The sequence below is a fragment of the Chrysemys picta genome, chromosome 1 (genome assembly GCF_011386835.1).
Source record: "Chrysemys picta bellii isolate R12L10 chromosome 1, ASM1138683v2, whole genome shotgun sequence".
NCBI classification, from domain to species: Eukaryota; Metazoa; Chordata; order Testudines; family Emydidae; genus Chrysemys; species Chrysemys picta.
The window spans coordinates 298,896,468-298,911,934 of NC_088791.1; the positions used below are offsets into that span (position 1 = coordinate 298,896,468).

The 15,467-nt window shown below is 40.5% G+C and overlaps 1 protein-coding gene across 1 annotated transcript; it reads right to left on the reverse strand.

Annotated features, from left to right (window-relative positions):
- Nucleotides 1–3,828: 3,828 nt before the first annotated feature.
- Nucleotides 3,829–15,182, reverse strand: DLEU7 (deleted in lymphocytic leukemia 7). The gene is made up of 2 exons (XM_005287182.4): nt 13,366–15,182; nt 3,829–6,100 (listed from the first exon to the last, which is right to left on the reverse strand). Exons 1-2 carry the CDS (start codon nt 13,846–13,848, stop codon nt 5,894–5,896), a joined length of 690 nt encoding a protein of 229 aa, XP_005287239.1. The 5' UTR covers nt 13,849–15,182; the 3' UTR covers nt 3,829–5,893.
- Nucleotides 15,183–15,467: the final 285 nt, after the last annotated feature.

Below are 15,467 nucleotides of genomic sequence, written 5' to 3' on the forward strand. Positions count from 1 at the left end.
AATGTATACACTTCAATGAGTACTGACAAATTCTATGATAATGACTTTTTAAATGGATTTTTTGTAATTCTTCACATACATGATTTCAGCCATGAACTCTTTTGCATGGCAATAGGTATTAACGGCCAGGCTAGTAGCAACACCTATGAAGGTAGCCCAACACTTGCCATTATGAAACTTTGTGTTTAGTTGCTTATAACTTCGCTAAACTATAACTATTTGGTCTGAAATTTGCCATGCTAGGAGTCTGCCTCAGGCTGAACCTTTTTGGAAATTTTCAGTCAAAATTCAGAAAACTGTTTTGGAGGATGAGGCAAGGGAAAAATACATTGCTTTGCCCATTGTTTTTTTTGTTTTGTTTTTGTTTTTTTTTAATTCTGACCTTTTCTTTGAACAGCTCTAGCACCCCCATGCTTTGGAGCAGTGACTTGAAATGTGGCAGAAGTTTGGCCTTTGCATCAGGGATATGCCTTTTGCCATTCCCAGGGAAATTCACTCAAATTTGGCCAAATTATAAGCTTTTAAAAAAAATCACTGTTCACACTTGCCCGGTAAAGAGGTCTTCGATTTTTAGCAGCAACATTTTCTGAAGATTCCAAATTTTTTTACAAAAATTTCCCCGTATAAAAAATAATCAAAATTTTGAAATTCAAAACATGTCAACAAGATCTATTGTTCAAAAACATGAGGATATATGAAAATGTTAAGACATTTTCTATTTTTTTGTTCATTTTGAAATTTCATCAAAAATGTGCAACTTGAAAACATTCAACCAGCTGCACCATATACACATAAACATACACGGAGTATACTATTGGATCGTTACAGATACTTTTCTCCACTAGGCTTATTTTACTATACTTTTACTATTTTATTTTACTATATTTGTCAGTCTATGACCTGGCTTGTCAAATGAAGAGGGGAAAATAGCACCTTTAATCTACGAGAGCCTTTAACTCTTGCTTGGTCAGGGTTCAGCCCTGATTAGTTTCCAGTATGCTAACCTGCTGACGCTATTTGGCCAATATGTCTTTAGTTTTACACTCAATATGCCTATGGAAAAAACAGCTTCTTCAAACCCTTACTCATGCGAGTAGTCCCTAAGATCAACAGGATTCTTGGGTGAGTAAGGGTTTGAATTATTGGCTCCAAAAGACCTATTCAGAAGAAGAGCATATCTCTTTAAGAGACTAGCATTCATGTAACAAAAGATGGAAACATTTAACCCAGCAAAACAAATTGATTTTGTGGATCTCATGCACAACGATTGTACTTAATTAGGAGGTTTTATTTGAAAAATCCACAAAAGAGAGAAAAAAAAAACATAGTGTCTTTGAAACAAAGATGCATTAGAGCAGAATGTCAGGATTCATTTATGAAATCACAGCTGCATAAACAATGTTTCACTATAAGAACCCAATTTAGAGTATTTGTCATAAAAAAGTAAACACTTTGGGGGCTGCTTTTGTGACACAATGTTGTACCGTGTGATGCTGCAAGCCGGCAGGCACAACAATAGATCAGCAGAGGCAGCTTTCTCATGCTATTTTTGGGCAGCAAATTCTTTTGAACTTCAAACGTTTCATGGTTCTTATTTCAGAAGCAGGACCTGATATTTAGAGCCATTCACTCTTAGCTCTGAATTTTGTCCACTGCTCAGAGAATATGACACACCACACAGAGCTGGTTGCTTCTAACATACGAGAAGATTGGATGATCTGGAACTAAAAGAAAGTTTAATGGCAATATACAATGGGATGTTTGACATGGAAAAGGCCTAATAGATCATTGAGTCCATTGGAATTGAGGGCAGACTGTGGTTCCCAAAACAGGATGTCAATTGCTATTCATTTTTACTACACTTTAGCTTAATTAATGCATTATTAAATAACTCCCTGATCTTCAAACAGGCATAGGCATAACTTTACACACATGTGCAAGCCCACTGATCTCAGTACTCCTGTGAGGAAAGTGTTTCCAGGTCTGGGGCTTAAGAAAATCATTGTACTCTGATTCAGTTATGCAAGCATTTTGAAAGAAAAATTAATCTGCTGCTCCAGTGAGGTTAAGTGTTTATTTAAATATTTTAGTCAAATTTAAATTAAAGGATCCCAGAGACCTTTAAATTTCTAGTGCCCCACAGAATTTCAAAGAATTTAATAGTGTTTTCTTTTTAATGACCTTGACCCCAAATATTCATTTTAAATGGGAGTGTTTGGGGAAGGAAGTGTTCTGGAAATTTTCATCATACGCAGTGATGCCTGCAAAAGGACATTGTTAAGTACTCTTTAAATACACTATATCTTAACCTCTATTGCTTGATTGTTTCTTAGGAACTTGAAAAGAAAATTTTTGTCCCAAATAACTTTGTTCTTTTCTGTGTGGTCAACATTTTGCAGGGCCGCCGAGAGGATTCAGGGGCCCTTTCCATAAAAAAAGTTGCAATACTATAGAATACTATATTCTCGTGGGGGCCCCTCCGGAACTGGGGGCCTGGGGCAAATTGCCCCACTTTCCCCCCCCCCCCCCCCCCCCCCGGGCGGCCCTGACATTTTGTGTATGCACATTGGCAAATGGAACCGAAATCAGCATGGTGGTTCTTGTTTAGTTCCTCATTTGTGTGTACGGTCATCACTGGTTATGTCAGCACAAATTTGTGATTGAGGGCATTTTTATGCTTATGATGTTAATAGGGTCTTGCTGTTGACTTCAAAGAGGCCAGGATTTCACCTGATGTGCGCTGTACACCCAAAAGGTAAGTTTTGCTTTTAAATTACTTTATGGAAAAGAATAGAAACACCTCTCTGTTCAGCTCTAAACACTCCCTTCTAGTGTTTGTCACCAAACACTGTAGATCTGCGCTAGTGTAGGAGACCTAGAAAGTTAAACTGATTAGAAACAACCATACTACTGCAGTAAATGAATCTCATTACTGGGGGGAAGTACGTGAGTATCCATCCAAGAGTTAATGCTCATCCAAGTAGCATTGTCCCCACAGCTTATACTACACCAATATGGAAGAGATAGATAGCACCAATGTGGCTTCTGGGATAACTGGGCTGGCAAGAAGAGGTGAGCTCTCTTGGGGACATCTCCCATGCCAATTCTGCTGCCCCAAAATCCCTCCCCTCTGAGGCAAGCATTAGCAGAAACTCCATGAGCTTCATCTCACAGAATTTCCTGAGTCCTCTGTCCCCTTTCTGTAATACCTAATACAACCATGATATTAACAAAAGATACACAGAACTATAATACATTGTTGGCTTTGCAGGTCACCTTAAAACTTAGCATTACTAGGAAGATCATTACATCTACTTGAAAGTCCCTATATTCCACAAGATGCAAAGGAGGGGCGTCACTGACACAAATGTGTCCCTCCTCCGCCTCCATTTTTCTTGAAGGGAGGTGTGATGGGTTGGGTCACAGAAACTCCCTTGGGACTGCAACCTGATGTGCTGGGACTACCTCTGAGCTGGTTTTCCCTGCCAGCTTGGGACTCCAGTCCCTTTCCTGGTCTGAGCCAGACACGCTTGCCTGTTGCAAACACAGATCCAAGTCTGAACCGCGTCCCCCACAAGCTGCAGGCTTAACTGAAAACAGCTTAAGAAGTGCTCCTGTCTCCAGCACTCAGATACCCAACTCCCAATGGGGTCCAAACCCCAAATAAATCCATTTTCCCCTGTATAAAGCTTATAAAGTAAACTCATAAATTGTTTGCCCTCTATAACACCGATAGAGAGATATGCACAGCTGTTGCTCCCCCAGGTATTAATACTTACTCTGGGTTAAATAAGTACAAAGTGATTTTATTAAATACAAAAAGTAGGATTTAAGTGTTTCCAAGTAATAACAGACAGAAAAGTGAATTACCAAGCAAAATAAAATAAATCACTCAAGTCTAAGCCTAATACAGTAAGAAAACTGAATACAGATAAAAAAAATCTCACCCTCAGAGATGTTTCAATAAGCTTCTTTCACAGACTGGATGCCTTCCTAGTCTGGGGACAATCCTTTCTCCTGATACAGTCCTTGTTCCAGCTCAGGTGGTAGCTAGGGGATTTCTCATGACTGCAGCCCCCTTTGTTCTGTTCCACCCCCTTATATATCTTTTGCACAAGGCGGGAATCCTTTGTTCCTCTCTGGGTTCCCACCCCTCCTTCTAAATGGAAAAACACCAGGTTTAAGATGGATTTCAGTACCAGGTGACATGATCACATGTCACTGTAAGACTTCATTACCCACTTGCCAGCACACAGGGAGACTTACAAGTAAACAGAGCCATCTACAGTCAATTGTCCTACTTGATGGGAGCCATCAAGATTCCAAACCACCATTAATGGCCCACATGTTGCATAATTATAATAGGACTTCAGAGTTATAATTCATATTTCTAGTTTCAGATACAAGTATGATACCTTTATACAAATAGGATGAACACACTCAGTAGATTATAAGCTTTGTGATGATACCTTACAAGAGACCTTTTGCATGAAGCATATTCCAGTTACATTATATTCACACTCATTAGCATATTTTCATAAAATCATATAGAGGGCAATGTCACAGGAGGAAGGGACTCATACAAACAAGTCTTTTTTTTTAATTTCTTCTTTGGAAATACATTTTCATGAGTTTTCTTCCAATTTATAAACTCATACTGAGCCTACTGGGCTGACCCATCATAGACAAAGTTTCAACCCAAAGCAAAAGTCTGTATTCAAGCTAAGAACCACCTCCAAACAGGTGTTTTTATAAAGGAAGGGCTGATATAGCCTTAGTTATAGCTGAGACCGTCACCAGTGTAGTGTTAAAAGGAGTCTCATGTGAACATAAAAGATGGCAAATCAATCCGTATACAGAGTCACATGCGGAAAGTAATCATGTGGAAATTCACTACCTTAGCCAATGGAAAGAGACTATTTTCTATCTCGTACTCTATGCAGAATGCCTTCATCCATACACAAGTACGATAAAAATTGAGCTGAATTTCTCCCTTTCACATGCAGCTACAGAAAAAAACTCAGACTATGGAAACTCCTGGTTTGGCAGTATATGAGCAGAGTTGTATGCCTGTGTGCTGTACAGTTACTAGAGCTGGGTGAGTTTTGCAAAGCAATTTCCACAAATATATGTTTAAATCTTTGAATACATTTGCTTTGGCCACACTTTGTGTCCCTTCTGTCTGCTTTCCATTAGCATTTATGTGCTTGACTACTGAGGGCTTTTATTTACCAGTATTTATTTTTAACAGTGATCCTATTGGATCTAAAAATTTCCCCCCTTTTTCCTTTTCTGAATTGGCAACCCTTCAGATCAGTTGTTTCAGACCAGTGTAGTAAAGTACTCTAGAGAGCGTCTCCCTTTTAAAGCTATCTTTAAATACTGTGCACACAACATACCTCTCAGATGTGTTATCCTGGTGATAAAGTTACATTCTTATATACAGCGCTTTCTGTCTCTGAAGTATCAAACTAGCACAAAGAATGATTTGAAAACATGTTTTCACTAACAGTGATGTAGGTTAATAGAATTCCAAAGGTCCAGTCCTCTTCTCCACCACCATTCTTTTTACCAATGTCCCAATTTTAGGGTCCAACTCTATAGTCCTGGTTCATGTGGGGCACAGTTCTGCAAGGTGCAGATCAACTCCTGGAGGTGCCCTCAATTCCCATTCATACCAGTTTGGCCAGGAAGACAAAGGGTGCTCAACACTTTGCAGGATTGGGCTCTTGATTATGAAATCCTTACTCACGTGAAGTCAATGGGATCACTCGTGTGAGCGGAGGCTTCAGATTCAACCTTTTAAATTACACATAATTTTGGAGGCAATTGAGAGGTAGGGTTGTACTATAACCTCTTACACTTATTAGTCACTCTTGTCTGTGTGACTGTTTCACATCTCTGGGAGGTTTTGTAGGATTTGTCTCAGTGAAGCTTGGGCTATGGCATACAAATCGGAGGGGAAAACTGCAAGTGAATGAATCAGTTTCTCAATGATGGTCCTCAAACACTGGTGTGCTGCATGTAAGTCTCTGTCAAATCGCTGCCCCTCCAACTGTAAAGCCATATGACTGCAGATGTTTCTAAACTGAATGCTATCCTAAAAGCCAAACCAAAAAGAAATAAGTGACAAGTAATGCTTTAGCCATGCACAGCACATCTTTCTAGACAGAAACCTTTGGCATGAACTTTCATTTCTGATCTTTACACATTGCTGCAAAGTGTCGTGACGTGCAACCTTGTGTCAGTTTCACCTACCTGCTTTTAAATGTCACCAGTCTCCTTTGAACTTTAGCAGCTTCATATTAAAAATTATCTTTCAATTAATCATAATTTTAGTAGTTTCATTTGTGATAACTGTCTCCGGCCTGATTTTGATATTCCTGCACACCCAAAAGGCCCTCTGGCTTCCCTGAGAACTTGCTCTGCAAGCATAATCCACGCTAGGACCTGTGTCCACTAGGGAAAGGCATTGTGTTGAACAACGTGCTAATTAACCAGTTCTAACCAAGTGACTTTGCATCTAGTGTAGACCATGCCAACCATGTTTTAAAAGATGGTTGGACATGGTTAACCCTAGGGGGATGCTAACTAATGCTTTTTAAACCATTTATTCTGGTCTATACTTGATGCAAAGTAGTGTTTAACATCATGTGTGTTAATGTATTCATTTTGTTACATAATGCATGTTCCTGATGAACCTTAGGAGAACGTTGGTCTTTGTCCCCGTATAGTAGCTGCTCCACATAAGAGGCTTATGAGTTTGCTACTTCTTCTAGTTAATATACTTGGTCTGTTCTCTGAAATGGTAAAGGCTTGTGCTTTTACTCTCTGAGAACTGAGTTTAGACTCTGTTGTCAGCTGTCGTTCTTAAAGGAATGCAGGTTCAAGCCCCTCATGGGCCAAAGCTCCATTATTCCAAATAAAGCCCTGTTAAAACTGCACAAATGTGTTTAATCTAGGCAGTACCTGCTACATTATGGTAACATTAAAGGTGATCTGCAAACAAAATATCAAAAAGGAGTTAACACTGAAATATGTGCAGAATGGCCTCACTACGTGGGCAGGGGTGAGCAATTGGCACAAAAATAATGCAAAACTAACCAGTTTGGTTTTAGACTCCCTAGAAGTCCTCTGGCATTTGTTGGAAGTCTGCTGCAGGTGCAAAGATTCCATCATTGTGGAATGTCCCCAACTCTGGAAAACTGGGGAGCACTAAGACACGACCCTAGGTAAGTAGCAATTTTTTTTTCCTTTTAAAAAAATATTTTGATTGTTCCTTTGAAGGTCACCTTTCGAATCCTGATCTATAAAGCTCCCTTTGGTAGAATTCAGAAATTTCCTAGATATAAAATCCATAGTGCAATTTATTTTACCTCTTAATATATTTGAATAAGTAAACAAGCTAGTAATGCCAGCTTTTCCAGGTGTTCAGCACATGGTAACTTTGGGATACAGGACAGAAAATGAAAATTTTCATTCTCTCCTTTCAAAAAAAACCAACAACAAAAAACACCTGGATATTAACTAACTGAAGTAAATAGAAAAGTGTGCTTACTAAAAAAGCCCTTCTGTATTAGGACTCCACTGTTCCAAACCTGTGAACTGAAGTGATCGAGAGCAATAGCTCAAGTGGTTCATAGTTTCTATTAAAATACTAACACAATAAATATTTGCAGTGATTTAATTTGAAGTGTTTTCAATTTCAGTGCAGGAGCATATCCTTCCTGCAGCTTTTGTTTGTCAAGACCCATATGTTTAGACAGATGAGTTAATATCCACATGGCACTGACAGAGCTGCACCAGAATAAGAACTGCATAGCCCACTAGTTCTAAATCTCTTAAAATTAGGACTTAAAATATTCAACCAGTCTTTGACTGCTTTAGATATTTGTCACCTGACACTGAGCTGAATCAGTAGGACATTTCTACTTGAACAGCTTTTATTTTTGAGCACTATTGTAAATATATTAACTAATGTTAATTAATTACTAGTGTAATTTAGTTTATGATGATGCTTAACAGGACACCATTAAAGAGAATAAGGCCTGTTTACTTCTGTCATTTTTTTACTCTTAACTGTTAAATACATAAATCAGGTAGATCTTTATGGTTTGCAGTCAGGAAAATTGTTTTTTTCTTAAGCATGCTCACAAGTGCATGGTCTAGTGGACTTGTTATGAAGTTGGAATATAGAAGATTCTAAGTTCCAGTATGCTCTTTTGCTGACTCAGTGGCTGTGTCCACATCAGGCATTTTGACCAAGAATTTTCCACAATGACTTTCCCCAGTTCAGCTCCATTGGTAGCAGCAATGAGGGGAAAGCTAGTGCAGACAATGTTGCTGGCATTCATTAGCATTTTAACCACCATGTTGTTTATATCTGCTGTAAGCAGCGTTAGACAACATGGTGGCTGAAAGGCCTGCAACCACCAAGTGCCTTGTCTATAATACTGCTTCCATCACTGCTGGTACCATTGGTGGAACTGAAGCAATGGTGGAAATTTTTGGCCAAATTCTAGTGTGGACCAGTATTGATCTGAGATGGGGCCTATAGGTGCTACCATAATACAAATTATAATACATCATAATGCCTGGTCTTGAAAAGAACCACAACTGAAGTAAAGTTTTTTAAATGTAATTATAAGATGGTTTGGCCCCATTTAAATGGGCAAGTCCAGTCAATATTAGTAGATGGCTGGGGAGCCATTGTGCTTTAAACACAGTAAAATATTTAGGGAAGATAGTGCTTTAAGCTCCTTGCCTTAATTTGCTCATTTATAAAATAGACATAAGTAAGCATTATTGCATAGAGATGTTAAGAGAATTAGCTAATGTTTGTAAAGCATTTTGAAAATATAAGCATTATAGACGTGCTAAATATTATTTCTCAGAAAATTAAAAACATGTTAGTTTTCTTGGGGTTTTCCCCCCTTCCTATCTTCCCTCTCCCACCTTTGAAAAGAGTTTATTTCACCTTTGTAAAAGGTGCCACAATGACAACACTAAATATTTGAGTCCTCCCTCCTCAGAAGAGGTATAATGCAAGCTTCCCTACCAATAAGCCTCAACTTCTTCCGAAGGAACATGTGTAGGGGTGGTCGTCTTAAAGTCCCTCCAACCATAGTGTTTCAAAACGTTTATATTTAGGAAGACTTTCATGTATTGTTTCTGATGAGACATCTCTCACAAAAAAATATACAGCTATTAATAATTTCTTGTAAAGTCACTGTGTGAAAAAATTAAAACCAGTTATCCTGTGGTTTGCTACCATATAGCATCTTTCTAACAAAGCAGGCACAAATGCAGAGTACAGAGCAATCATCAAGGTGAAGAGATTGTTAATGTCATGTAGCCATGAGTACCTATTTTCTCACTGAATTCATAGTGATTCTGGGGACAATTCCAAAAATGATCTCCATGCTGTTAGAAATAAAACCAAAAATTGTTTATTTGTCAACATTTTAATTATACCCAAACAACTTAAAATGATGCTTACAGTTTGTACTTTGGAGCAACTTCTCCATGGTCAATTTTCATATTAATCACTGTAAGAATGAAAATTCATTGCTAGAAGATACAGGAATTATGTTATAACCTCATTAGCTACCAAAAAAAAAAAAAGTGTGTTCGTGCGCACTTAATTGGTTTAATGTGTGGTGGCAGGTAAAGATTCTGTTGCTGTTTTATAAAAATGTTCTGGTTGCCATCACCACTAAACCACTCTTCATGAATCAGCGTATCGTCTACTCTAGAGCCAGTTGTTTTGTGGGAAAAGAGAACCTTCCCTTTGGGTCAGAAATCAGCTTTCAGAAAATAGGATTTTATTAAGTGTAATTACAAATACTTCATTGCAACAACTATCAGTTCTATAGTGCTTTGGAAAAAATGGTGAAAATCATGTGAGAAAAGAGCATGGTGCCTGTGTTGCTGGCACTACACCCTGGCCATTTTCTGAGTAGCTAATGTGTTGGCATTACAGTATTTTTCAAAGATTATCATAGCTAAAGAGGACTAGCTGGGATACAGAGCCTAGCTCTTCTAGTCCTCCAGTTTGAATCTAGTCTAGGTCAATAGTTTCTGATGTCACATCTGTTGGTTGCTGAGTGAGCATATGGCTTCAGTTCTGTTCCCTATATATTGCCCTCAATATAGCAGAAAAACAAAAATCAACAAACAGTGGCACTGTTGCTGACAGTCTGAGCAGAGAGAGTAGGGATGCAGACCCTGATTCTACAAAGAGTCCCCCTGGCCACACCCTTACTCCTGCACAAAGTCCCACTTCTTTCCTGGTGTATATTAACATAGTTCCATTGATTTCAATGCAGCTATGCCAGTTTACACCAGTTGAGGATCTAACACGGTGAAGCAACCAACAGGCATAAAGATTCACCCAGATGGATCTATTCCTTTATGATCATGGAGACCCTCTCACACATAGCGACAGAACACTAGTGGAGAGGCATGGGGAACTCGCATTGTCAGGCAGGTCTCACTATCCAGAACTATCCGTCTGCCACCTTTCACAAGCACTATTTTTTCTTAAATACCAAAACTGTTTTGAAACTGTGATCGTTATTTTAACTTCCTAGTATAATTTATGTTCCATTTCCAGCTGGCTAAGATCCAGTTTAGTCCAATCCAATCTTGTTATACATTTCTGAGTTAGTAACACTTCAGTGACCCCTCAGTTACTCAAGCTCAGGAGGCAGGATGTTATCAAAAGAGCAGTGGTAATGAAGTCTGCACCTGCCCATAGCACAGGGAAGCTGCACACTCCCATTTCAGGAATCTTTTCATTTTATGTTTTCTTTTCAAATACACACAAAGTGCTTGCCCCAAATACAAAATCTCTCGCTTTTAGTACTGTACTGACTGATCTGTTCATCCTGGAAGTGCATAATTATGGTAGAGAAACATATATTAGCATGGATGTCTGAAATCCAAAGTCACTAGTATATTGTTTGTGGATGATGATGCCAGTCAAGTGACCTGTCAAACTTAAAGGAAGGTCCATCAGAATTCTCACAGGAGCTTAACCTTCCATCATAAATTAACACTGAGCCACTTCTCTCAGGCTTCCCACACCAATATTGTCTGATGCATTCTGGGAGCTAGAAAAAGCATTGCTTTCAGGTCTATGGTAGTCTCTGGAGTATGCACGTTTTACTATGTTATAATGCTGGTTGTTTGGATCTTTTTTCACAAGCCACATGTAGCTACATTTTTGGGCCACTTTTATAGCAACCTGTGACTTTTTTTTCAACTGACACCACCAATAAGAATATAAATAAGACCATTTCTCGACTGTCTGGAGCAGCCCCGCAGAGCAACTGTAGCAAGTAATGAATGTATTTGCGGGATGACTGAGACCAAGTTGGCCATTTAGCACTTATGAGCATTTCTGTGCTCTGAGGATGGTTGTGTTTTGGCTGTAGAAAGTGTGACTGAATGGACAGCTGCTATTTTTATTCTGTTTGAGAGGTTATGTCCATGTCATCTGAGAACTGCAGCTAAAAGTTCAGTTGTAAGAGGCTTTTTCCATCTAAATTTCCCAGCAGGGTGAACATGTAAACTGAATCCTTGGAATCCAACTGTTTTAAAACTAAAACCTGCAGCAATGAAATTACTCACAGCTAAAAGACCTAATTAAATTACTCAGATTTTATGGAAACACACCGCAGAATTTATTTAACCCAGTCATAGAAACTGACCCAGAAAAATCCCAGTGTTCAGTTGGTCCTGATAATGGGCATTCCCTGAAGAAAAGATCTAACCTGACTTCAAGTAGAATAGTAATATGAGAATCCAAAGTTAGTGTTATTCCCAGTGGCATCTAAAAGATGCATTCACCCACACAGATATTAAAGGTCTTCTGGGAAAGAATAGAAAGAAAATAAAGCCACCTTTGAGGTGGATGTATTCTATCTGGTTAGTATTTGTGCTAATGAAGATTATTATTTATTTTTACATATTAGCAATGACGGTGTCATATTGGAAAGTCAATATTACAACATTCCAATAAACAATTGTACATTCGTTTTTCACTAGCATAGGAATGCTAGGTCTACCCATTTCAGCTGATATTTTTTTTTAAATCTTGACTTTTTCCACTTCACACAAGGCTTTTTCCTCTTTGACTCCTTACCCCCCACAAGTGAATTTATTTTTTTTCTTTTTGGTGCCTCAGTTGTTAAGTGCCCAACTTTTGAGATACCTTGGTTTTGATTTTCAGAAGTATTGACCAGCTACAACTTCAGTTGAAGTCAGGGGGAGCATGGGTGCTCAGCACCTCTGAAAAATCAGGTCTGTGACATGTCTCAGACTGGACACTGAAATCCTCAGGCACCTAAAATCAGAAGCAACTTCTGAAAAGGTTGACCTTGGTTTTTTACTGAACAGATATGGCTCCAGCTTTTGGCAGAAGTGCAAGCTTTCTCCCACACTGCCCTGCCAATGCCAATCTGCACCCGGAGGGTCTGCCTGCTAAGGTGAAAGGGTAGAGACATCCGTATATTGGTTCAATTTACAGCCTCTCTGTTAGGAAGATCAACAAGAATGCGAACTGGGGTGAAATGTGCTTTTTGTGATGTGTACATCTGTTGTGAAAAATTAGATAGAGACTACAATTCATTTTACATAATAAATCGTCCTAAGGTAATGACTTTTGGTCACAATCAAGCTGGACCAAATTTCAACCCAGAGACCAACAGGTGATGGACTCTGTATCACACACACATGAATTACCCAGTCCCCTATGCATGGCTTTTTCTTGAATGTCAAAGGGCCACAACAATTTTTCGTGTGATACTATGCACCACCCTTTTACCAGCAAAATGAGGACCTCTTCTTACATATGTTCACTAAATCTCAGCTATAGATATAACTTGTCATTCTGGACTCATATGCGCTGGTTCTCTTATTCGATGAAAATCGACATTTCACTTACAAGTCACTCTTTGTCTCTTCATATTTGTTGACTGGGGCTCTTCAGGTACCATCACAGCACATGGGAGTTTGAGGCTTTATGTGGAAAATGTAAATAGCTCCTAAAAAAAATTCTACGCTTCCTAATTTATGGTTTAAAGCATCACTAGCCCCAACTACAACAAAAGAGCATTTGTATCCAGTACCCCTGCGGTGCTAGCACAAAGGATTGTCGTTGACTTTATAATTAGTTTGTAAACTCTGTGCAATCCTAAAATGATTTGGAGTAATTACTTCATTGCAAATTAACGTAAATAAAACTGCTCCAGTCAGTCTGACAGAATCCAGCATATACAAGGGTGCCCCAAACAGTGCAATTAACTGCCCATTTGCAGAAGGAAGCCCAGGAGAAGAGTCCTTTGATCTCTCACTACTTACTTTTAGGTGAATAGGAAAAGGATGTTCCTGAAACAGAGGGAGCAGGAGAGTCTGTTCCACACTGACAAGCTGGGATGTTGAATCTACTATTCGGGACAGCATGCTGTGCACAGCAATCTGTGCAAGTGTTCGGGGCCTGGCTGGGCCCAGCTGTCTTGAATCCTTTGGCCCGGGCTCACCTGGGTTAGAAAGAGCCTGGGATCCACATTCTTCTTCCTCCTCAGAGGTTTTGCTTGCTGCTCTTCTGCCTTCCTCCTGCTCCTGAGCCTGACTAGACCTGGCTGTGTCCAGGCCCTGTCCCATGTCATGCAGAGCCGGGCCATACATACCTGTGCTGAGCGGTGGAGAGGCCTGGTCCAATTTGTAGTGGGGATGGCAGGCTCTGGCATCCTCACCTTGCTGCTGGTGGTGCAAGAGCTGCAGGGTTTGGAGAGCAACCAGCTGATGGTTGAGAGAGACAAATAAAGGTACTGATCTGGCCATCAGCTCTCTTGCCTCTGTTCCCCTCCACGGGATGGAGTGTTTTTAAACCTTGTTTGGCCTTTTTCCCTCCCCCTCTTTTCCCATCCCTTCTTTTCTTATCTCTTCCCCCAGTGGGTGGCCGCCTGCCCCTCCCCTTCAGCCTGGGGTCAGTAGCTGTGGTTCATTTCAGCACTTGTTAAAAAGATCAGCCCTTCATTGTATTTCTTGGACCCAAGCTCCATGGAGCTTCTCATGTGTACATTTTCAAACAGGCAGCTGGTTTCTTCTCCTTTCTGGAGAACGGCCTGCATATGCACTGTATTTTGTGTGGGTGCCTAAATTTGTAACACGTTTCTTTTAATACGTTTGCACTAGTTGGTATAAATCCTTATATGGTTTCTCCTGGGATGAGATCAATTAACTCTCGCTCATTTGAGGGGTGAGGGAGGGAAGGGAGACTTATTTTGAACTCATGTGTAAGCAATTTTTAAAGTCTCTCTCCCTTTGGAGAGGAAGGATTTTACAATGTGTTTCAGTGAGTAATTTTAAAATGAGAGTAGGGCCAGAAGCAAAACCTTACATCCAAACACCTCCAAACTTCAGGGATGTTAAGAGCTCGGTCTGAATTCTGCAGCTCAGGCTCAACTCTATGTATTAACAGGCTCACAGTAGTTTAAAATTGCTTTCATTCATGTTGCCCCCATCTGACAACTAGACGGCACATAAACATAGTTGTAATGGTCCCTCGCTCTCCCGCTCAGAGGGAGGCCACTCAGGCTGGTCCTGTCTGGCCAGGACCAGAGTCTGCAAGACAGCTAAGAGCCCACAATAGGGCTGGGCGATTAATAGTCACTGTCAGGCTTTAGCCTGGGTTTGGGTAGCTCAAGTAGTCAGCTCTTAAACAGAGTCTATCCAGGCTGGCTTTGGCCTGGGCGGAGCTCACCCAGCCAGCAAACAGAACAGTCTCTAAGGGTGACTGGTAAGGGAAGCTCCTCTTCAGAGCTAGAGCCTCCTTGCACAGTGTAGGGGGTCAGAGGAACGCAGGCCCACCCTACTCCACCGCGTCCCAGTCCAGGGCCCTGGCAGGGGCAGGATTGGCTGTCCATGCATTGGTGGGGATCCAGCCGCAACACGCCGACTGAGCCACACCTGGCTCTGCAGCCGGCTGCTCCAGGACTGCCCCAGGCCACTTCCTGCCACCCCAGGGTTCAGTGCCTCTAGCCTCCAGGCCTCTTCCAGCTCCTTGGGGTAGACGGCAGCAGGGACTCCAAACCAGTCCTTGTCAGCATCTGTGGATTGGGCACTACCCGGTAAGGGTTCCTCTCGGGGACACAGCCAAACCAGCAGAGCATCCTTCTCCTCCACGGACTTTTCCCTAACTGTGCTGCAGGGCCGGCCTTTTATACTTCCAGTGAGGGGGGTGGGGTGATCTAGACTCCGCCCTCTAAGGGGAGTGTAATGGTCCCTCGCTACAATAGTGTAAACAAGACTTCTGGATTGACACTGGTTTTCCAAGACAAATGAAGTGCTTGCTTCTAGGAAAGGGGACACGTGGTGAGATGGATCATCAATCAGTTTTTTTTTTTTTGTATATTAAAGCTGAAATTGTTGTTGGTAACGTTAAAATGTTTATTTCTTTG

What these genes read in the sequence shown, in the direction of transcription:
- DLEU7 (XM_005287182.4), bottom strand. Translation starts at nt 13,848, where the DNA reads ATGGCCAGATCAGTACCTTTATTTGTCTCTCTCAACCATCAGCTGGTT. An exon ending in CTTTTCCTATTCACCTAAAA is followed by an intron (nt 6,101 to 13,365) that starts GTAAGTAGTGAG and finishes TTTGGCTTTTAG; the next exon opens with GATAGCATTCAGTTTAGAAA.